The sequence below is a fragment of the Diadema setosum genome, chromosome 8, assembly GCF_964275005.1.
Source record: "Diadema setosum chromosome 8, eeDiaSeto1, whole genome shotgun sequence".
Classification (NCBI taxonomy): Eukaryota; Metazoa; Echinodermata; class Echinoidea; order Diadematoida; family Diadematidae; genus Diadema; species Diadema setosum.
This window is the reverse complement of record NC_092692.1, coordinates 20,015,658-20,040,760: the sequence shown is the minus strand read 5'-3', so window position 1 is coordinate 20,040,760 and position 25,103 is coordinate 20,015,658. Positions and strand designations below refer to the sequence as shown.

Genomic DNA, 25,103 nt, shown 5'->3' with positions numbered 1-25,103 from the left:
AAATAGTGCAAATGATGGGAATGCATGGTATCAGCCGTTATTCCAAAATCAAAGTGATCTGAAATGCCCGGTGCCAGCAACAATGGTCCAAATTCATAACTTGAAAATCAAATCAATGTTTGCAAGCATATCCATAGACTACAACAAAGGCATACCTGGCACAGGCGCTTGTTCATTATTTGTTGTCTGCTGGCCTTTGCAATAAGTCGTGCAAATTTATGCCACGGAAATTTGCATAATCCATGGACTACATTTTCAGTACGTTTGAAAATTCCAGCCTCAATGTGTACGATGAGATTTGCACTCAAACACACACAAAGAACATTGATTCTGCAGAGTCCCACATATACTCCCCTTTGTCAGCAGTTCAGACATTTTCAAGACCTATCACAAAAAGCCAAGAAGTTTGAACTATAACTCAAAGACTATAGCCAACTTGATACATGAATCTCAATCTCGTTAATGCAAATATTTCTAGACTCTGTAGTGATAAATTGAGTAACACACATCTTGATCAACAAAAATCACTATCTGTACTAGTTTGTGTTCAAAGTTACAAAAACAAAAGGAACAAAGATTCAGGCTACACATACACAGCTACATACATGAGACATAAATCATATAAGTGGAATGTTTCAAGACATGTCCTCTACTCCAAATTGGCATCAAATTCATCAAAGCTTAAAGCTGCAAGCCATTGCTCACTAACAATGTTGCAACTCAACTTGATCAAATAAATGATATCTAGTCGTTCCTTATAAAAAAAAAAAAAAAATCAGACGTTCCATTTTTTTTTTTTTTTTTTTTAAGACCATCATGCCTTGGTTTGATTTTAATAGAAATTTGATTGTGTTGTGTATTGCTGGGGAATGAGCACAGTTTCCTCCACCAATTAATCACAGTCCCTCTTTAAAAGCAAAGATTGCAGGGAATAAATGTCAGTTTGTCACGCCTCCCACATTCATTAAAGAAATAGCACCCAGGACAATGCTTAAATTGAAAATGTTACTCACACGCAAGAGACTTGACTTTTTTTTCTGTTGTTTTTCTCTTCAAGAAGTTCTGCCTTTATCCCATCCTCGTTATCACTTGCTCGTAAGCACTTGCTCATAAGCATGGCTTCAACATTTTGACGTTTACAAGCATTGTCTTTCTGTTAATTCATAAGCTGGTTCAACAGTCTACAATATATGGATTTTTGGTTTTGTTTTGAGAACCCATCATGAAATTATCCATCCACCTTTTACATATACTCAATGTCCTTCAGTACCTAGGATACTCGTTTGCATGCATTAGTTGTCACAATATTGAGCAAGCCTTGGGCTATCCTGATTGTCTGGACCCGACTCGACAACCTTTCTTGATATAGTTTGCATACACTTGAATACTCTGGTAACCGCAAGAGACACCCATATCCTACAATAGTGGTTGGAATGAGTGAAACTTCCATTTTCAAGAAATGCAATGGGGATAGTCACGGAGATGTACTAAGAATTATGATATGACATTTGATGACAACAGCATTTTTACCCCCATTCCACAGTACATTATAGTATGCAACAATCAAGGCATGTACATAAGTTCATAAACTTGGAATCAAACTTCTTGAAGCGACAAATCAAAGATGCACCTCTCACATACAAAATGTTGCATTCTGAATGGTGGTCCTATTCATTCACAAGGGACAATCTCCTGCCAGTTACACTCTTTCTAAAGAAAAGTCACACATTTTCCAGCTCACATGAGGTTTCACAATATCAACTATTGTTCAATTTCTTCTGTTCATTCACAGATTGTTAGAATCAAATCCTCACTCATCACCGGGGCCAGGATGTATTAAAAACTCCACGGAGAAAACTGGCTGACCAAAGCGAGTGGACAGTTGTTTTCAAGTGAGACAAATATGTCTACGCTATTTTTTTTTTTTTAAGTAGTGCATGTTATGATGGATACCTAAATATAAATCCGACTTAAAATAGAAAAAAAAAATACCCAAAAGAACCTACATAAACAAACCACATGCACAATACTTTTCATTTAGGTTCTCGCCACAGTGCAATGCAAATTCTCTTCTACTCGTACCTGAGTTTACAGCTTGGATATTTCACAAAGACATGTGGTCTTTGTCATAACTTGCCTACTCTCAATACCATTTGGTTTTTCTCCACTCTTTGTCAAAGTTGACCTCGATGTGATGTTTCTCACAGGGTTGTGACTGTCTAGTTCAAAAAAAAAAAATAATAATAATAATAACAGTAAATGTGGGGAAATCATCGGCTACAGTTCAAATCAACATCGACAATGCTGACTTCAAGGATAACATATTAGTTAAAAACAAATTAGTCATAAGCAGTACTTAGATTGCACAGGCTACAGCATCTTGCTGAAGGCTGATAGATAAAATGTTCCACAAATGTTTGCATCTGAAACTTATTTTTGTTCTACATCCTGTTCATTCAAAAAAAAAAAAAAAAAGTAACGGTATCTTGGCAAATAGAAATTGCAAATTCATTTCATGAAATTTTCAGTTCTACAGCAACTTTTCTTGTCTGAAATTTACTTCAGTTTGTGATGAAGATGAAATGGCCAAAATGCTACAAGACTTGTGGCAGTTTCTGAACAGTGAACTCAGGCATTAGAATTGAACTCAAGAGAGATTCCATGATCATAACATGTTTCTTGCATCCAAAGAGGAAAAGAAAAAAAAAAATAACTCATTATCACCGCTTTTCCATGTCTGCATTGATTGCCAGGACTTTTCTCACTTTCCAAATAATTTGGTCTCTCTGGCACATTTTCTTGTGTGTACATAGTTTTATAGTTATACATATATGTCTTTAGCTTCTCCGGGAGCGGGTAAATTTTGCCCCCCTCCCCCTCACTTCTTGCCCCCTCCCCACCAGCCCCTCAGGAAGCCCCCTATGCCGGCACCCGGAGCAGCCTTCTTGGTCTCCAGCTTCTCCTCCAGGGACGGGAACTCCACGTGGTTGAGGGCGATGTCGAAGAAGAGGGGCTTGCAGGGCACTGGCTTGAAGTCCGGCGGGAACGGCACCAGATTCGGCTTGGCCGGGTTGACCTCCGCCGCGGGGAGGTACTGGCCGAGGCGCTGGCTGACTGGGGCAGAGTTGGCGGTTGGCGTCACACTTAGTTTGGCTAGGCTGTCGGTTACTTCTTCCGAATCTATTGACAAAGTAAAGATGGGGTATTCTACGTTCAGAAACAAGTTAGATGATATCATACACTATGCTTTTTCTGAATTTTCATCAACATTGATAACTGAATAATCATTGTATTTCCTTCATGACAGCTTATCTCAAAAAAAAATAAATAAAAGTGGATCTACACAAAAGTAACACAAAAAAACAAAAAATTCAAAGAGCACATCATGTTGCCGGCTTATAGTTTTTGTTGCGCATTACATCTGTCCAATACATGATTTATTTGCATGGCAAACCAAGCCAACAGCATACAGCATGATAAAAAGGGTAAAAGTAAAGTTGAGAGTGGCAATTTGGACAGATTGTAACTAATAGGTTGCAGGGCCATGGACTACTTTACTAACAAAATATGTCATATGAAACGCAAAAGGTTGATCATTGTGGTATAGAACGATACGAGTACACATTGTGGTATAGAACGATATGAGTACACAAGACATATAATATCTTACAGACACCTTCATCAAGTGAAAGGTTGTTCCAGACAGTCAGAAAGCTTGCCTGACACTTGCCCGACATAGCAACAACTGTTGCATACAAGCTGGACTCGCAGTACATTGTATTGAAATGCATGGAGCATGTGCACATGTAAGGAATTATAGGTCCTCACAGGTAAAACATCTACAGTCAACCTTGCCTACGGTGGCCTTGCTCAAGTCACAAAATTGACTAGACAAAGAAAAAATTTTACCCCAGATTGATATAAACACGTGTTAACTCCATTGTAAGAGTCAAAATGCAGGCAACTTGAAGGATTTTCTCCCGGTCCCTTTGGATTTGACTCCAGCAAAGTTGAATGTATATATGTATATATGGATACTTTTTTTTAATATAGACCAGCATATTTTCTTACCTAGAATGGATGCAGCTTGGGCAGAGTACTTGACACCGTTCACCTGTCGTATTAGTTCATCTAACTCTGTCATCTCATTCTAAAACATGATGGGAGTAAACACAAGAGTGACAGTTAAAATTACATGACAGACACCATATACTTTGTACATGTTACATCCACAAAGGGCGCTAAGGTTGTTTCTTGTTGCTCTTTTGTACAAAAATAAAAATAAAATAAAAATAAAGAAAAAAATAGTAATTACTGCAAACATCAATATTACATTGACAATCATAATGACAATTATAGTCATCCCAATCTCCCCTTTTTTTAATTCAAATATTTTTTTATGTTTTCATCTACTTCTCTCTCTCTTTTTTAGAATGGATCGAGCCCTTTACGATACAGGTTGTCTTGCACTGTGTTTGGAGGTTTTCAGGATAAAGGTCACTTCTTCCATCATTCAAAACTTGTACCGTCATTCGAAACTTGTACCACGCACACTTGTTCATCTAAACATGAACATAAACAACTCCATGTCTTTCCACAGCAAACTTGGCTTCTTCCTGTAACCCATTCTACCTTTCTTCTGGTTAACTACGGACACAGTACATGCCTGAGGATTGCTGGCAGATTATTTTTGCTTTGTCTTGCGCCTTGCAAATCATTAGCATTTGCATACTAAATAGTGACTACAAAGTTACTTTTTGCACTTCTTTGGTTATATCCATGACCCCAACAAAATACAAAGTACAGAACAAAACAAACAAGATCTGGGTGGGAATGACAGGATTGATGAATGGACTGACAGACAGATGGATGGAAAAACAAATAGACGACCCCAAAACATGATGCCTCCTGAACACTGAAGGGCTGCTACAGGTCCACTTCCTTCAACGCCAGCCCCATCACAATCCCACTCCCAAAGTGCCTATGGAACACTACTTCGTTCCCTAATGAACACAAAAATATTGAATGCCACATGTTCCCTCATAACTAGGACAAAGGCATGAAAAAAAATGTGAGGGGAAGAGAGAGAAGAGCTCCTTTCCCACCTTGACAGGTCTCGTTTTGATGGCCTTCCACTCCTTAATGGAAGACTTGGCATGTGAGATGGCCCTCTCAAACAATGCAGCCGCCTCCGTCCACTTCTTGGCCTGACTGTAAGACTGTGCTAGGAAGAAACACCTGTCAGAAGAGAAAGAAATAATAAATGAATGAAAACTATTGGCAGATGGGAACGATACATGAGCAAATGATTGGCATGATATTACAGGCATTATTCTATGTGAAGAAGTGAGCTTCTTTTGATAATAATGAAATAAAGGCAGTTGACCTTTAAAAATTTGAGTGAATATGGTCAACTGATACAGTCTAAAACCAGAAATATTTGCAGCATTAAAATTTCCACAAATTGCCGCTGGCATTCAATGCATATAGTGTAGACAAGAATTTTTGCGTGCATTTCAATTTCGCGAATCTAGGCTCTCACAAAATTCGCAAAATTGAAATGCATGTGAAAATTTCTGATTTTATGGTAATAAGCTGTAGCCATTTAAGGGTCTGCAGGTGGGGACCCACCAAAAAAAAAAAAAAAAGATAGTTGTTGTGGCATACATTACTTGGATGTGGCTTACATAAAATTCCTTATCAGATTTGAGAGGACAAGGGATGCCATTACAAGTAACCTGAAACCAAAAACAATAGATTTGGAAACCTCAAGAATTACCCATGATAGTTAAAGGGGAAGTCCGGACGATTATCAGCCGTTTCCCGTGTAAAGAACAATATTTCATGAACCTATTACCCTTTTCCCGACGAGAAAAGACCATCAGATACATTTACTATGATTTTTTTTAAAAAATAAGGTAATTCTTCATGTTCGAATCCGTCGCGAGCAGCCCTTCGTACTATCTGTCCCAGTATGCATTGCGCGTGACGTTTCAGAATCACTTTCCTCAGCGGAGCACTGCGAGCGCAGCCCAGCTACGCATCGATCTCCCATTGCACTGCTGACTGCGGCGCGGTATCTGCATGCCTGCCGAGGTCTGCCTACTTGGCGCTACCGCAGGAGTCCGTACACTGTTTTAGGAGTGCTGTTGCCAAATGCTGTATTTCTTTATTCAAATGATCTTCGGTATATATCTATATAAAATCCGTCAAAGATTAATGTAAAATAGTTACAATGTTATAACATTTTCACTTTATTGAAATATTATATGTATTGTAATACTGCCATACTTATTAGTGTCCATCCAATCACTTACAATTCAATGGCTATTGTTGTCATCAGAGAGATCAGGCATACATTTACGTACCGTCTGCTGCTGCCAGATGCTATCACAATCCGCGATCGTTTTTTTTCGACTTCTGAGTGTAAAAAATCTCAAATCAGTCTGTCAATTTCAGAATTATTGCCTCTCTTGTTGTCCGAGACTGTTGAGTATATCTGACGGTGGTAAATTACAACAGTATAAACTTGAACCGCGGAAGAAACGCCAGCGCCAGCTTATTAGTACTGCCGCCGCCGGTAACTGCGACCAGCAGCCCCATACACATAGCGTAATGGGACTGCGTACTGTAGCATTCAGGATCATGATCAGGTAGCATCGCGGATGAATATCAACTTAAAATCGAAATATTTCTTCAATTTGAAGACTTAACAGTAAAGTTAAAGTATTGACAACAGGCTTTGGGCAACGTTTGGTTCTGCCAATAGTCCTTTTCTGTTCAAATTGACGACTTAATGTGACTCGGTCGAGAGGAACCTTGGAGAGCTACATACACTGAATTATTGACGGCCAGCACAGGCGCACACACAAAGAGACATCTCTGCGCACACATCTCCGGTTATGCGTGCGCTGGCCGTCAACTCAGTGTAGCTCTCCCAGGTTCCTCTCGACCGAGTCACATGAAGTCATTAATTCGAACAGAAAGGGACTATCGGCAGATCCGAACGTTGCCCGAAGCCCGTTGTCAATACTTTAACTTTACTGGTAAGTCTTCAAATTAAAGAAATTTTTCGATTTTAAGTTGATATTTATCCGCGATACTACCTTATCATGATCCTGAATGCTACAGTGCGCAGCCCCATTACGCTATGCGTATGGGGCTGCTGGTTGCAGTTACGCCGCCGATCGCGATGGGGAATACTGCATCGAGTAGTATTTGTAAGTTTTGACGACAAACTTGTCAATTAATATATTGGAGAGCCATCTTGCACACCTTTCCCGCTCATTTTCTGGGTTCAGAATGGCAAAAAACTCTTCTTCTGGCCATCGCCCGGTTTATTAGAACACCCAAATGCTTCATACATCGGCATTTTCGAAGTGAGGCAATAGGATCATGTCGCGTGCATCCGCTGCGTGGCCGGAACCACGCGGAACGCTACCGCTTGCTCGGCCCGTATCGCCGTTGCTCAAGCAGGGCTCCCCGAGCCAGCTGACGCTCCAAACGAAAAGCAATGTGGGGCTAATACGTCACGCAGTCACGTGATCTTTCTCGCCGGCGTACAGAAATTGAACAGTTACGATTCAAAATTAGTGATGCTAAAAAATAGATTGTGACGAGTTGGGAGGGTATTTTTCAATGAAACTTAGTCATTGTGGTCCCTGATTTATGTAGATTATGGTGAAATTTATTCAAAATCGTCCGGACTCCTCCTTTAAGAGATGTAAAGATGAAGTATCATGTCTTATAGTTTCTGATTTTTTTTTTCTTCTGTAATTGAAGCACTGCTACTCATCATAGCATGCAGTCTTCATATTGTATTTGTTTCAGAAAATAGTGTACAGACATACTCATTTTGTTGACACAATGCATTTCTCCTCTAATCTCTACAAAAACAGAAAATCTAGTGAGAAAAACAGTTACCTATTGGCCTTGTATTTTAGCGTCTTGGCAGACACTTCTTGCTGTAAGTCTAAGTCACTCTCTAACCCTGGTAGCTGTGGAATTTCTAAAAGATTCTGAAAGTGGAAAGAAAAGAGAAAGAATCAAATGAGAACATGATTTGAAAGTGCATGGTATATAGTACTTAGCATCATATATCATTGTTCAATACAATTCAATTTCCAGTTTAAGTCCATGTGATAACTTTCTGTGACAATAAAATGAGAATACATTTGCTCCTGAAACAGCACGTCTCACCTGTAGGATGATGTCGTAGAGTCGGATGAGGTCTTGGGGCTTGGTGCGCTTCTGGCCCGAGTTCTCCTGCTCTGTCTCGTCGCGGGGCTGGAGGTTGGCCTTGAGCGATTCCGCCAGGAGGATGTTGCGTTCTATCGTCTTGGTCAGACGAATGTAAGTGAGGTATGTGTGTAGGTACTGAACACCGGACACAGGTCCGTCCTGGCGCTGGCCCTTTGGCTTTGCCGTCTATAGAGACACCACATGGGAAATGAGGGCATATCAATCAATTATGTTGTTTTGAAGAGCTCAAATCTTTCCTGTTAGCTGATATAAAGTCCAAGTCAATGCTTAAACAAATGGAGGAAAGATTCTCATGAAATATTTGCATTTTGAAATCAAGTGTTCTTTCTGAAAAGTGACAAATTTGCAGTTCAGCGGAGAGGACTAATCAGATTCATAAGGCACAAACATTCTGATGTTTAGTTGTTTTTTATTAAAGAGTTTTTCCTATATATCCATCACAAAAATCAAATAGCCACAGCGCAAATCATCCACACACAACATAGTCACTCTGCACAAGTGGATTGCAAGTTGAATTAGAATTTAAATCTACCCCCAGATTTAACCCATAGACTATTGATTTCATGCAACCTACAAATTAAAAAAACTTTTAAAAAGACCCAACAACCCAAAATTATTGATAGCAGATCATCTTGATTTTTCCAACAAGCTTTGTGTTTGAGGTTGTGCTTCAGAGCTCCCAAAAGGAGGCAACCCCATTTTTCCACCCACCGGATCCGCCCTAAGTTCCTCCCGGATGATCTGCAGGGCGTCCTTGCACTGCAAGAGGAGGCTCTCGTAGACGGACACCTTGCCCTCGTGGTCCATCACAGCTGTCGTCAGCTGTTGCTCGTTCTCCTGGCACGTCAGCAGGAAGGCTCGCACCTGCTCGTTACGGACCGGCACAGTGCGCCCTCGCCAGGTGACCTCGCTCAGGGTGGCCGCTTGCTTCTCTCTCGTCTGGGCAAGAAGACTCTAAAATGCGGCCAATTGATAAGTGTCAGTGATTGGATTGTGGAGGTCTGGTTTTAATTAGAGCAAATATTGCCCTGCACAAATTCTTAGGTGGATTTAGTAAGCAACATATTCATTGACAATTCTTGGATCACACATTACAGAGTACCAAATGCACAAAACCTTCAGTAGAAAGCCTTTATCTCGTACCTGTCAATTTGACATAAAAGTACATTAATCATTTTTCTATTCACTCTGTCACCTTTTACTGTGGTGACATACAGCTGTACTCGATTCGCATGAGAAGACAGTGGGGTAACCATGTGTCACTTTATCTCAGTTCTGTCTCTTGGAATGGAGCAAACTCACATCTATGTTGGTTGACATCTGGCCTCCCGACTTGAGCCTCATCTGCACGAGGTCATTGATGGCGCTCTCGTCGCCGATGTTGTAGGCACAGTATCGTATACTCGGGGAGATCTCCTCCACACGCTGCATGTACACAGCCCTCTGCTCCTCGTTGAGGGCACTTGCCAACTTCTCATAGATAGTTCTGCAACAGTCAAACAGAGATCACAGTCACACTCATGAAATGATATACTATATAATAATGAATGAATGTTTCACTGGAATTACATTGCTACCCTGCACTTGTGTTTGGTACCTTTTTGTTGCTGTTTTGTTTTGTGTTTTCTTTTGTTCTGTGTTGTTCTGTTTTGTTTTTTTGAGGGGGTAGGAGTGGGGTGTTTAAGTGTATGAGGATCTTTCTCCTCTTTTTCATTGCATATTTTGGTTTCCTTTTACATCACTCCAGCATGATGCATGATTTCGAAAGTTTCCCTCCAGTTTCACACACATACTCAGCATCTACAATCATTCATCTGTTTGATGTTCATGGTATCTTTGCTTAAAACGTGATCACAGAACAAGAAAGAAAACACACACATCATAGAAAACACAGATACACCTGTTTATCTTGTGACAAGAACAAATTTCTAGGTAATTTCCAGTACACCATGCACAGAATTCTTTCTTGGAGTAAGAGGTGGTCCTGAAAAGGACCAATGAGTTGACTGCGTTGGTCCTTTTCAGGCCCACTTTTCATTCCAAGAAGAACTATGCCTCTCGCCATGGAAACCTTCCAAGAATACATGAACAAATTTGTACTCACTTTGCAGCACTGAGAGTTTTTATGCAGTCTTCCCACTGCTCCAGCTCAAAGAACACCATGCCTTTCATCCATGCACAGTAAGCCTGGGGGAAAAAAAGTTATAAACATTGTATACACAAGGAAGCAAAATCATGTAAAGCAACTACTATTCTGTTTCTGAACACTGAAGCAATGCAAATCAGTCCTGTGTTTGTCTTTGTCATTTACAGGAAAAGGCATAGGATATTACAGACACAAAACTTTCAACCTGCACTAGAAATTCTGCATGAGAAAACTGTAGAATGAAAATATTGAGAGTGATAGTAAAAAAAAAAAAAAAAAAAAAATTATAATATTAAGCAGGTAAAGACTAAGGAAAATACTGAAGGCAAGAAGAACAGTATTTCAAGTGAAAATCAGTTTCAAGTAATATGAGAGCAATATTCTGAACGATGAAGTGACAAACACCAACAGATCGCCCTACCTGAGCTTCCAGCTTCGACCGTGCATCGCACTTGTCACTCTGTACTAACGTCTCCAGCTCTGTGGCATACTTGACTGCCTTGCGCAGCCGGGAAATGACATGGAAGCGCTTCCGTGGCTCGGTGTTTCCCTCTGTTTTGAGCTGCATCGCATAACTCCATGCTCTCTCAGCACACACAAGGGGTAGATACAGAAACCTAGAATGAGAAGCAATTGTAAAAAATATTGGGACATTTATTTTCAAAGGTATATTATATCTAAAACTTACTATGTTATTCAATATACTCATGTGAAAATCAAAGCTGCTGTTTACTCATAGCTACAGTAAGTAGAAATGTGTTATCTACCTTTTAATACAGACAATCCACAGAGAAATAGAATTTCCTGACACTGTTCATGTGTATGAAAAAATTGCGTCGGAAAATAACTGTTCACTTACTGCTCTTTTGAACAAAGCAGTAAATACGCCACATCAAATAGTACATTAATATATGACATAAATAAAACACAAGGTTGTAAATAGTGTTTTGACAGCAACAGACTCACCTGACATCTGTGATCACATCTTCTTTGATCTGCCTCTTGACATACTTGTTTCTATTTCCATAACTGAATTTGAGAGATTTGCGTATCCTCCTCAGCCGCCTCGAACAATAACTCCTGTGAAGGAGAGATCAACAAAAATTACCCCCAAAAGTCAAATGCAACTTTCCTGTTACAATGTGTGTGATTGCAAAAACAGTCCATTCTTCTGCCACTCGCAGATCAAAACACAGTATTGTTCAAATTCATGAAATTCTCCCAAGATGTTTTCATTGCAATTGATTGACAAATTGCCCTACATCGACGCAGATAAAAAAAAAATACAAATAAAAAAAATATTACGTCGATGTAGGGCAATTTGTCGATCAGTTGCAACACAGTTTTGTCTTAGTGTAAGTACACGCGAGACAAGAACAGGCAATATGGAATTCGTGTGCAGTGGGTACGGGTACTTCCTTTACTGTTTGACTTGAAAGGGGTAACATTCTGACTCAAGAATCTCTTGCTCATCACTAAGCAGATTCCTTGACTAGGTCTGCTAACATGCTCAACCAAAGCCAACCAGAGTCACAGATAAAAATTGATTATCAATACCTTTTATTATCACTATTATTATCATTATTTTTATTATCAATATTCACATCACTTTTTTTTTCTTGGTAACTCAGTGTACAAAAGGATAGTTGGTATCTTCTGTCATCATAATGTCTGTCTCATTTCTCACTTAATACTTATGAAAGCACTCTATCCATTCAAAATAACTTCAGTACATCATGAGTGGGTCACATGCATAGAATGACGTACAATGGTGCCGCCCCATACAGAGTACACTGTATCATACCACTCTCAACCCCTTGCAATATACAGCATGACATGTTATCATTTGGTATTTATCACTGCTATTGTGATGACAGTGGTGTTTTTATTACCATTATTATTATCATTACTACATTGTACTACTACTACTATTACTATTACTACTGTTACTACACTGTGTATCATTGTTTGAAATGTGTCTTTGGTATTTTGGACTCACCTATATCGCTGGTAATCACCGTGGCGCATACCATGCTGCTGTTGAGACTCTTTGATGATGCTCAGAACTAGCAGTGAAGATAGACACTGTTAAGGATTGATACCATGAGCAAATCATATCATTCAACCTCAAGAAAAAAGTCTAACCAACCAAACTGCCTTTCTAAATGCACAACACTTATCTAGGTTTGTGGCAGGGTGCTTACAGATTATTTGCGGCAAGGGCAGTTTCATTCATAGATGAAACTACCCAATCAGGTGCAAGAGTACTCCCACTTCTAATAACAAGTGAAAGTAACTCCTGCTTTTGTTCTACAGGTATGTGGGACAAAACACATATGATTCTCTTTAGCTGAAAAACAACTGGAAATCCCCAAGGAAGCCTCTAAAGCCAGTATTAAAGTTCACAAAGTACTAATCAGTAAAGTAACTAGATCAACTCAGAATGAATAAATTGTTTTGGAATTTTAGTTGATGTACAAGAGTATTAAAGAATCACCTCATAAGTTTGTTTGTTTGTTAGGTGTTTTTTAGAATTTTAGTTGATGTACAAGAGTATTAGAGAATCGCCTCATAAGTTCTACTCCCGATCGCCACGAATATTCAAATGAATAAGTAAACAAGGTTTTTAGGGGAGGCCACAAACAGGGCATGGGTAGAGGGCGCATGTTCTGATTTGCTTCAGATGGCCTATCAGACCTGCATTCACCGAACGCGTGCAGTCTGCTGGTGCTATTACAACCTAGCCCTATTGTGATCGCGCGTACTACCTTATCGCATGGTGCCACAAACCAGAATACCCCATGCTACAAAATCAGACACACTGCCGCTAACCGGCATACTCTGCTGCAAAGAGGGACGTGCTAACCACACATTGACCAGTCACTCTTGATCATGTGAAGCATCGATGAGCTTTATGGGTGTCTTGCATGTTGAGTGAGTTGCGTTTGTTGAAGAAGTCACACAATTTTGGTAACCGTACAATTTAGTAAAATTTTACTTATGACTTTTCCAGAGAGGCTGGAATTTGTGGAAGATTTTTAAAGGTCACAAAACCTGTATTTTTATGCTGCAAACAGGGATAAGTAGTATTAGGGTGTCGGATCGTGCCCTTCCTACCTTCGGACCATTGTGCGCCCTATCTCACAACACGCAACTCCCATAGGACGCCGTGCAAACGCGAGGTGCGCCGATTTTGGCAAGCGATTTTGAGCCAGATTTCGCCTTTATTGAGTTTTCCACAGTCGATGCCGACCTCAAATCCTAACAAATTTGGCATCATATGAAAGAGGGAGTTTGTCTCCATCATGTATTAGAGCGCTGGTACATGAATCCGCCAATAAATAGGTGTAAATGTCGTTAGAAACACGTTTATCCCCATATCTCAGCATCTACTTCGGTACTTGCACCAGCGTGTAGCATGTGAGTAGTTTAGGATATGCTGAATCCGATGGTGTGGTTAGTTTTTCGCTAGCTCCACGTCTTCGACTGTGGATTTTGCCTTGAAAGCACCCCTTGCAATAATTTTTCGGCTGCAGTGAACGTTCAAGGCGTGGCTTTGTATGCAAGGATCCATGGTAACTTTCGCGTATTTGGGGTCATGCATATTAAAATTCAACACGCAACGCAGCCACATGGCGTTCGCGGCGCGAAGGTGGATTGCGTGTGCATGATGTGTGTATGTAGGACCGCCTGTGTGAGTGTGTGTGTGTGTGTGTGTGTGTGTGTGTGTACCATACGTATACATACGACCGCGTCTGTTGCAGTGCTACTCCTCGCTATCGCTGCACAGCCAGACCAGGCAGCGCAGCAGCAGGAACATGCCAGCTACGCAGGCTAGGCATGCATGGCATAGCCGGGCACGCGCTGTCGACTTAGCTAGCTTGTGTTGCTGCAGCACTACCCCGGTCAACAGCATGATTGTGCAACGCACGATGTTTGATACACACTGATTCCACAGTTTAAATGGACAATACTAAATGCCACGTGCCTTCGTGTAGACTCAATACATACAACCACAGTCACAAACAAAACACTATTGACAACATTGACTCTCGCTTTTCTCAGACAGCCGATGTGGCAGTTATCGCAAACAAATATTATAGTTGTATGCATACGTAGGCGTAGAGCCACAGCTCGATCGTAAATGAGCGGTCAATTCCTTCCCAGGCCTACGCGTGGAAGACACGATTGAACGGGAAACTGTGAGTACGATCGAGTAGACCTATTACGAATACCGATATTTGTTACTGAACTTCAAATCGATTTTTTTTTTTTCAAAAGATTACTATAGCCTGTAGGCTCTTTAATGCTTTTATGGATGGTGGTAATTTGGCATCATTTTCACGCAAGAAGCTGCTGGACGACAAGCTTCCTGTGCAGCGCTGGCATCACATGCATGGTCACAGTGCGCGATTGCGAGGCTAGCTGCCCGAGGTATAGCACTGCGCGCGGCTGGCTGGCGCATAATTCTCGCACGCCGACAAGACAAATGCATGCTTTCGCGCTAGCTTTATCGGATGATCGGGGGGTTGTGTGGGTCTTGTCTGTAGTGTAAACAACTGCGCTGTGTGGCACGGTAAGGGTAGCGAGCATAAATGTGTACACACACACACACACACACATACATACACAAACACCACATGCAGTGTGACGACATTGTGGGGGAGTGGCTTCAGCGCTTGTTACGCGTATTTTCTAACCGCTGTACGCTCATTATCCGATTGCTCGAGATCCACACGCGAATGCAACTTTCCGGCGTAATGATTTGGACACATTTTGGAGCGTTCTCGGAGAAAAGTGGGGTAATATTGCTGTGATTTGAAAGTTAAATTTCTCGAGATAGAAACATCGTTTCGCCATGAAATTTGAAATGTGTCTTAATGATGTAATCCTCTTTCATATAAAATAGTTTACATTTCGTTTTTCAGACATTACAAAAATGCTTCAGACACCCTAGTAGTATAGCCTCTTTCAACTTATAGACCCAAGGATTCATGAATTTCAAGGAACAGAATAACCAGAGGCAGAGTTCCCCTCCCTTCCCCTTTTTTGATGAACAACAAACAAGCTGACAAAACAAATTTATAAATTAATCCCCTTTTCGCACAAAACTCATTCCAGGCCAGGCACTGTCTACATTGTATAAACTCATACTAAATCGAATACCGAACCATCAATCCTTCTATGTGTACTCAAAAAAGCATAAGGTGTGAGATTCTAGAGATTCTACGACTAGGTCTGTCCACCTTTTCTTCTGCCCAGCAGGGTTCAGTCCCAGATATGCCATGGCATATGTTACCAGCACACCGCCGTGCACAATTTACATTCGGCCACGCTCATCTACTCATTCACGCACACACAACCAGCGCTGCAGCTGCATGCCACAGTCCCACAGAGTTAGCTCACTTTGCAGCCATGCTCATGTTACAATTCTGGACGTGTCTGATACATTTCTTATCGCACTTATCTCACTTTTTCGCTCCTTAGAAGAATATGGTTACAAACGGCACTTCCGTGGTAATAAAAGGATACTTTCTAGGGTGAATGTTTCCTTCTGACTCGGGCCTTGGCTCTCGTCTGCCACATCAGTCATGCTCTCTTCGTCCCCTGCCATGTTGCTTGTGTGTCGTTGGAAAGATTTCGACGCAGAGGGCAGCAGTGAAATTACAACAATTTTTCTTGCATCTCGGGCTACGTAAAAGTTCCTAAAATCATGGAACAACAAGACACATTTTACGTGAAAGCTGAATATATAGAAACGGTATGTGTTTTTAATTTATTCTGTCTTCCAGATTCCTACGTACTGTATAACCTCTATAGAATTCTTTTGGATTATTTTGTGATGTTTACATTTTATACGTGTAAATTTACTGTCGGCTTTCAACAAGCAGTGGGTGTGTGTACCAAAGACCCAAGTCCCACGCCTCTGATTTGGCGTTGGATTCTGGCTGACTAAAGCAGTGGCTAACTTAGATCTATCATCTAATTTCTAAATCTAGCCAGGGGCAGGGCTGAAGTATAGTATTGACTGAACTGGACCTGTAGGATGTTGAATTTGAGTTGAGCATTCTTTATTATTGTGTATGTGGCACTAATTATTGAAATGATAAAGTGACTGCACTGCATGATCGATGATATCGCCGGTAAACACTGGTAAAATTTATTCAAATAATCATTTCATGGTGGGTACGTATGAAGCAAATTAACTTTTCTTGTTTTCCCATAATTTACAAAATAAATCTCATTTTTGTCCTCCTTCTTCTCCTTCTTCTTCTTCCAGATGAGGTACTGACCTCTCTCTGCTCTGGGTGGCGTACAGTCAGTGTACTTCCGTACTTAGTGCATGCTGTAGTGTACAATGTAAACTAGGGTCATAGGGATGCAAGATGCCAATGCTACATTTATAATTATTGATTCTCAATAAAAAAATTTATGAGGTTACAAATATATTCACACTGTATACAAGGTAAAAGGTGCTCCTTGTGCAGAGTAAGAATTGCTCCTTTTCCAACTGGGTTTTGACGCAGTGATCCCAACCAGCTGCGTCCTAAATTGTTCTCGGGCAGAAGCGGGAGCTGGTTCCAGTATGACACGTGGAAAATGGAAAGAAGGAGTTTTGAAACCCAGAGGTCCTGTAGAGATGCTGTCAATATTGAGCATGTTATTGTCCAGGTGATCGTGTTACTGGGTAGATGTAGGGTGGTTCAGGTTGGATGGCAATCAGTCCATGATGCAAGATGCAGTACAGCATTTAATGACTGTTAGCTGAGCTTTTCTTTCTGCAAAAGACTGCCATTTTAGCAAGTGGAGCATTTTGTCGTTTTGTGCCCCGAAGTACTCGACTGGCATCGTCCCCAACTGGATGGTACCGTCCCTTAGGATACGCCTGAGGTGACATCGGATGAGAGTGAATTAGTTCCTTCAAGCACAACCTGATGTACATGATACATATGGAAAGCTCTGCTCTGCTCCAACAGAGGGAGTTACCCTAGATACCATAAAAGGCTAATTTTTCTCGGGAGTCTTTCATGTGGTACTTTGTCAAATGCCTCTGAAAAGTGTAACAGTACTGCATCTACTTTATCTACTGTTTATTGTCAAGTCCCTTGGCAGGGCCATGGGTGGTTAACAGCAGACAGCTGGGATTCACAGGAGTGGCACTTTCAAAGTCCATGCTACTGGGAAGTTGTTGCAGTGGTAGTAAACTCGAATTCCACATGTTCTGACATTCTTTTAATGGCAAGTGACATACCACCATCCCAGCATGGCTTAGTCTGTGAGTTGTTCTATGGGATCAGTGCATCAAGTGTCAGTGTGATATGTGTAGTGATGCACACACTATTAATCTTTACCCAAAGCCAGGTGTGATTCATAGTTGAAATACTTTGTTATCATTGCAGGCATCTGGGAACAAGGTGAGCAGGCAGTCTGTACTCTGTGGCAGTCAGAATATAGTCCTAAATGGCAAGGTAAGTGAATGAACATGCATGTTACTCTTCTATCTAGTGATATTATCACCTGTGCAATATTGATAGCAATACCAACAAAGTTATCTTCTGTGATGTCCTTTTCTACTTTTAACTAGCAGTGAGCCTCATGTCATTTGACGAAGCATAACATGAATGTGTGTGGTACCATTATTCATATGAGTGGAATGTTCTGAAAAAAAAAGAAGAAAAAAAAGATACAAGATGTTCAAACTTTGTCTCGGACCTTAGTGAGTTATTATCTCTGGCATTTAGAAAAAAAAAAAAGAAAAAAAAACATGTACAGATCTGTTTCAGTAACATGAAAGCCAAAATACAGCAGATGTCTTCTGTACCACCAACATCTGTGATTTGTGTTCACACCCCCAACAAAAGATGAGTAATTTCTATTACCTTTTTTTATTATGTGTGCCATGTACTAGTAAGTTATATGCTGAGATGCAGTTACAGTTTTTGCCATTGTTGTTTGTCCCCAATTTTGCAGTCAATCATTCATTCAGAGTGTATCATCAGGGGTGACCTTGCCAATGTTCGTATAGGCAGACACTGCATCATTGGGTCAAGGACAGTGATCCGACCACCTTTCAAGAAATTCAGCAAAGGGTGAGATATGTTGCTTAGTATGTATGCCTGTGTGCTTGGATGGATTTGTGCATGTGTACATATGTGTGTGTGCTTGTCTGTGTCTGGTCCCTTTTTTTTTGGGGGGGGGGGGAGTGGGAGGGAGATGTCATTTCATACATATCACTAGCCTACCACTGAAATGCCTGCTTTAGTACATCATTAAGAGGGAGAAACAAATCAAGCATTAGTGGAGGAGTAAATGTGCAGTGTCCTAAATGTAAATGAAATGAAACTAAATAATGCAATAAGGGAAGATACAACCCAGTGGCAACCATGTTTGGAAAGACACATGTAGGCCTACACATGCCTCTATCTGCAGGGAAATTTTGTGAGAAAGTCTGTGGTTGCTGCCACTACTTGTCATATAATGTTGCATTCTTTACAGTTCTGTGTACCACTTGTGCATTTTTGATTGTTTTTCCCTTTTGAATTGTATATCACCACACATAGGTTTTTAGACAAAGAGTTTTGAGACAAATAAACTTCTGAGAGATAACTTTAATCCCAAACTCGTCTTGTTTATTTCTCTTTAGAGTGGCATTCTTCCCTCTGCACATAGGAGACCATGTATTCATCGACGAAGACTGCATAGTCAACGCTGCTCAAGTTGGATCTTATGTTCATATAGGAAAGAACTGTGTCATTGTAAGTTTCCAAACACTTTAACCCGTTGAGGACAAGTCCCGAGTATACTCGGGCAGGGGTCTATGGGAAATGCGAGTTGTAGCAAAATTTGCCCGTCCTCAACAGGTTATATTTAAATTAAAAAAAATAGTGATTTACATCATTTTTTTTTCTATTGTTGTTGCTTGGAGGATTTTAGCCATCATAGAGGATCAATGAAGTCACCACTGGTAGCTGAATGACTACTTGAAATTTCCATTAGGGACAGTCAGTGTTAACTTCTAAAGTAATTGATTGATGTGCATTCAACTAAGAAAAGAAAACTCTCCTTCCCCTTCGAAATGTATTAAAAGGAAATCATTTTTAAGAGTAATGAAATAGTTTAACAGACAGTTTAACATTCAAGTTAAGTGTCCCATTCTGTAATGTTACAATGAATGTTGCAAGAATAGTTCTTAACAGGAACCATGACTAATAGCATCCTGTACACAAAATTCCAAGTAGGATATGTTGGAGTTGATGTTTTATAGATATTACACTTTCAGTGGCAAAAAAAACCCAACAACAAACTGGCAAACTTTTTGCACTGATTATACAGTTCAAGGAACAGAAGGTCTCTTTACAACCATTTGTGGGTAGAGGTCAATAGCTCATCAAAAGTATGTGCATTCAAAATGCAAAGTCAATATTCTAGGCAGGTAAGGTCCCATGTCAGTGGTAGGAATTTCTATCCATTCTGCTCAAATGAACATCGGTTCTTTGTGTAGCAGTCTGTCAAAAATGACAAAATCTATACCTTTGTTTCTTTAGTGATGCTAATAATATATGCACAAATACATTATCACTCATTTCCTTCTACTTGGACAACTTTCATGCAGAATTGTGAGACATTTTAGCCGTATGATGAGTCTATTATAGATTTTTAAATGATCATTGCCTGTCCTCTGTGTGTGTGTGTGTGTGTGTGTGGTAGCTTTTACATCTGAAAAACCAACTGACTGCTGATGGGAATGGTACTTCAGTTTTTATGTAAACAGTAAAATGAGCAATTGTGAAATCATTTGTATGCAGTTGCCTTTTACAGTTTGTTTGTCATTTGAATGCTGAGAAAGATTTACAGTATGAGGCACCAGTTTACACTATGTTTTAGCATTCTTGTAAAGAAACTACAAGTATGATAAGTACTATGATGCAGTATGGCGGTGAAGTACAGGAGGTGTCTGAAGTGTTGCTATTCTTTGTATCATGCTTTATTTTTGTTTTGTTTTGTTTTGTCATTTTGTCTTGAAATCAGGGAAGGAGATGTGTGCTGAAGGACTGCTGTGCAATAGCTGACAACACATACCTTCCTCCTGAGACTGTTGTTCCTCCATTCACTGTCATCGGTGGCAACCCAGGTTAGACTTCACCTTATGACGTATCGTGTGTATCTCAAAACTGTGGTTCCATGACATTTGCTCCTGCGACAATTGATCCCACAAAATATCTGCACGCTAAACCAAACATAAATTCTACCCACAAATATAACCCTGATTTTAATCCTAATCCTCACATCAAATTCGACCTATAACTCCATCACAACCCTAACCGTAAGTCCTTGGAGAAAATTAGACTGGAGCAACTGTCGCAGGAGCAAATGTCGCGTCACCCAAAACTATTTATTTTAGGCCTGAGACAATGAGAGAGAAAGTATGAAAAAGAAACATACAGAAAAAGGGGAGAGAAAGAGTGGGCATGTATGTCCTTGACTTTTATGAAATACTTTTAAATTTATGTGGGAGATTACTACTGTAGTATGGAAAGTGAAGCTGCTTGTGATATGTGACAGCTTTATGTTGTGGATGGAGTGTCAACCACATGATTCGGGTTTGTTCATAATCATTGTACACGGTCAATATTTGTTATTTTTTTTGTTTTGTTTTGTTTTGTTTTTTTGTTTTTTTGTTGGGGGAGTGGTTAATGAGCTCATCTTCCATTTTCATAGTGTATAGACAATCACAGAAATTATCCACAGAAAGAGTGACAGATTTGAAAACAAGCATCCCCACGAGCAGACGGGTGAAGCAAGATGCTGATGCTGATGCCTATTCTGATGATGTAAGCTGCAATCTCATTACTATCACTCTCACAGGCTCGATATCCGGGGAGCTGCCAGAATGCACACAGGAACTCATGATCGATGTGACCAGGGGGTACTACCAACATTTCTTGCCGATGCTGGAAGCTAAATGAGAGACTAGAACCATCCAGCGCCGGTATCTAGACCAAGAAACGACTAAGAGTGAGAGGAGAAGGCTCATGCTCCTCTTACCAGCCTTCCGGACAAAAGTCAATCTCCTGTACAAGAATGCCAACACTCAACTCTCTATGTGCCACAGTGTGAACCCCCTGTGTGCGACATTATTCTGAAACTGCAACATAGGCATGCTTTAGTTTTTCAGATCTATGTATTAAACTTGTTTTAGATTTTGTGACACTGGATATGCAATGAGCAAAGATTGCAGAGAAAAGGCCAAGCTTTGCTATAATGTAATTCTTATGACAAATCTATGATTATTTTTCTTTCAAATGACCAGTAGCTACTATATTGTTCAAGTCTAAATTTTGCACACAAAACAGTGACAGAAACCTAAAATTCACATGCAAATCCAATGGGAAACACCCCTTGATATAAAATCACCACATAATGCAAGCTTTCAATGTACAGCGGCATTTGGCGACTTATTTATAGGTTTAGGTGGGCTTGTGCGTTTGAGCAAAATATGTGATCTTGGCATGCTGTCAACTGAGGTGGGCATGAGAACGTGGCACATAAAGAGTTAATTGCAGGAGGATGTCAAGGAAATTATTGGTCCACTTCAAATGTGGTGCAATCTTCTTAATGCTTATTGACATTATATTGAACTGTATGTTTTAAGTCTATGTTGTGTGTAGTAGCTCTCTTTCTGTTCTTGCCATTTCCAATGTTCTCTGTAGCTGGCTGTTGGCATTTGTAAAATATGTACAAAATTGTCAGGTCCGCTCAAACCACCATGTGATATTAACAGGATATCAGTATCATTCAATTTTCCTTAAATGCTTGAGGCGTCTTACAGATTCCATCTGACAATATTGAAACATTTAGATATCACATGTTACATTTTGACCATGATTTGAAAGTGGAGGCAGTTTCCCCAAGGAAGACATTTTTACACACTGTTGTCTTTTTGTATTCAATAATCAAACTCTGGTTAAATGATATATGAAGGGAGCTACCTTCAAAGAAAGTTGGGTAACATCACACATTTCACGTGGTACATTGATGTTCGATAGATACTGGTGCACATCTATTAGCGCATGAATATGCTGCTAGTATGCCATCAAAGCCAACACCACTTTGCTTAATCTCGTATGGATTAATCTGCCCTACTTCCTCATACTGAGGAAAGTAAGAGTGATAACAACATGTGAGGAAACTTTGAATATTGTCAGACTATTGCTTCGTTATTTACACATGTTTCTGTGTAATACTGGTGAAACGCTGTGTGTCGTATTTCCAGTTGGACTTCAACACAATCTCTATAGAGTCTAGTGAGGAGCAGTTGGGGCTCAGTGGAGAACAACGCAGACTCTCAGTCTTGGCATTTCTGGTTTGAGTCCTTTGGCAGGAGCAGTTGTGCCTCTAGGCAAGACAATTTATGCTTATTGTCTGGTCTTTCAGAGGGGACTTAAAGCCATCTATCCTGTGGTTGCCTGCTTATAAGCATTCAAGAGCATGATAATCAAACAAGTCAAGATTATGATGTTGTTTCCAAACTGTTCATCATCTTTGTGTTACATATGAGATTTTCATTTTGTAAGACTAAAAGTATGCCATACAGTGTTGTGAGGCTTTGCATATCAAATACATGTAGTTATCATTCCCTCATGAAGCCTCAAATAAGTGAGTCAAGTATCTTGGCAGACAAAGTCACTAATAAATTTTTTTTTGTGCTTTTCTTTGTACAAATTATAGCATTCCTATAACAACAAAAACTATTGCGCCCATGTTGCAACACTCGGTCTGTATTATCTGTTGGCATTGTACAGCTCATGTACAGTTGTATAACATATTTATTTTGTACATTATTAGCAGAGACTTACGATAATTGTGTGAATCCATAATTCCTGGAAAGTACATAGTATATCTGAGTGACATCAAGAAAATGACATAATGATTAACCACCAGTGGATGTCTTCAAAAGCTTGATTGACACATAAATTAATTTCTATGGGAGGGGGAGGGAGGTCAATGTATTGTGCACAGGTGAAACACAAGAGGCTGAGTGTGAAGGAATTGGAACAGTTCCTGTTGTGTCAAGCATGGGGTTCTCTCTGAGAATCCCTTTGAAGGAGTTACTACAAGGAAGGTTGTGAGCATTCTTGGCCGTATTTTGACAAGGATGCCTGTAATTGTCCACTTTTACAGAGTGTAAGATATCTTACAGTGGACTCCCGTTATAACAAAGTCCTTGGGATCGGCAGTTTTCTTTCATTATATCGAAATTTTGTTCTTACCAAACAAACAATAAAAATACATAGAGTGAATAATGTTGCTGCCTAAATTATTGCTTTGTTGTAATCAGAACTTTGTTATAACTGTGTTCGTTATAACAGGAGTGCACTCTATTTGTTTTACTAGTACATTGTACAACATTCATTCCATGCATGCACACAAGATCACCATAATCAAGCAATTATGGGCAATCTCTCAACACATATACACATAAATATGCACAAATTTGACAACTTTATTGAGCTAGACAATGAAAGATGTCCATGATTTTGTCTGTAATGAAATTATCTGCTTCAACAGAGTGCAAAGTCTTATGGCACATGACTTCAGAGATTGACATCATACATGCCAAGATGTTTGTGTGGCAAGATATATTGAGTCATACATGCTATGAGTAGCTACTGATTTTCTTCTTTAAAACTTGAGACTTACTGCATAATCATTGTATGGAGATATCAGGCATTTGTTGCTGTGGTACTGTTTTATTCACAGGGATCGATCCCATTATTTTGATGGGCTTCTCCTTAAATGGTAAAAATGTTGCTTCATACACAATCGTGAACATTTCAAAAACCGTTCTTTGAAAAAATTTACTTTTCAAGTCAAATTTGCTATTTGTTCAGGTCATCAGCAAATTATTGTAATAGCTTGGAACTAGTAGTGTGCAAGAACAGATTGTGTAAACTTGTCATGTTTTGGAGTTTGTACAAAGGTATATATCAAGAAATAAATGGTAGAATCAGGAAATGCCATATGCGTTGTGATCATTACCCCCCGTCTTTACCTTGTTTATCGTAGTTGAAAATTGCTGTTTGCAAAGTGCTGTGCATTGCAGATGTACCATATACATGTACAAGTACCGTGGGAGGTATGCCCATGCTGTAAATAGTAGGCGTTGCATTCATATCGAAGTTTGCTAAGTCATGCTGTACATTGTGTTGCAAATTATGTCTTGGGGTGGTGTCTGTATGCAGGGCTCGACACTAACTTTATTTTTCGGTGGCCCGATGGGGCCACCAAAATCATCAATTTCAAATTTTTGGTGGCCCAAGAGAAAAATTTGGTGGCCCGAAAAAAAAAAATTGATAAAAGTCCATTTTTTTTTTTTTTGGATAAATCGCACACTCACTGCATGCATTCCAGTATGCATTTCCGGCGCAAAAAGTTACGAATTTATTGACACACTTTTCAACAAATTTTGGTGGCCCAAGGTGGGCCACCAAATTTGCCCTTTTCTGAAATTTGGTGGCCCGACTTTCATTTTTGGTGGCCCCGGGCCACCGGGCCACCGTTAGTGTCGAGCCCTGCTGTATGTATGTCTGTATGGCTGCCTATGTGTCTCTCTGCCCACTTTTCCTCGTGTTGCTGCCAAGTTTTGCAATGATCGAAACTTGAAAGTGCATTTTCCTTTTGTAACTTACAAATT

At 40.0% G+C, this 25,103-nt stretch overlaps 2 protein-coding genes across 2 annotated transcripts; one reads left to right on the top strand and one right to left on the bottom strand.

The window, feature by feature from the left end:
* Positions 1-2,878: 2,878 nt before the first annotated feature.
* On the bottom strand, positions 2,879-16,130 carry LOC140232301 (signal recognition particle subunit SRP68-like). The gene is made up of 12 exons (XM_072312430.1): positions 15,941-16,130; positions 12,408-12,474; positions 11,375-11,488; positions 10,830-11,025; positions 10,367-10,449; positions 9,565-9,748; positions 8,974-9,216; positions 8,200-8,427; positions 7,924-8,018; positions 5,106-5,238; positions 4,072-4,150; positions 2,879-3,180 (listed from the first exon to the last, which is right to left on the bottom strand). Exons 1-12 carry the CDS (start codon positions 16,020-16,022, stop codon positions 2,879-2,881), a joined length of 1,806 nt encoding a protein of 601 aa, XP_072168531.1. The 5' UTR covers positions 16,023-16,130.
* LOC140232300 (dynactin subunit 5-like) lies at positions 15,992-24,416 on the top strand. Its single transcript, XM_072312429.1, has 6 exons — positions 15,992-16,169; positions 17,809-17,877; positions 18,380-18,498; positions 19,053-19,164; positions 20,438-20,540; positions 21,275-24,416. The coding sequence occupies exons 1-6, from the start codon at positions 16,122-16,124 to the stop codon at positions 21,373-21,375; spliced, it is 552 nt and encodes a 183-aa protein (XP_072168530.1). The 5' UTR covers positions 15,992-16,121; the 3' UTR covers positions 21,376-24,416.
* The last annotated feature ends 687 nt before the right edge of the window (positions 24,417-25,103 follow it).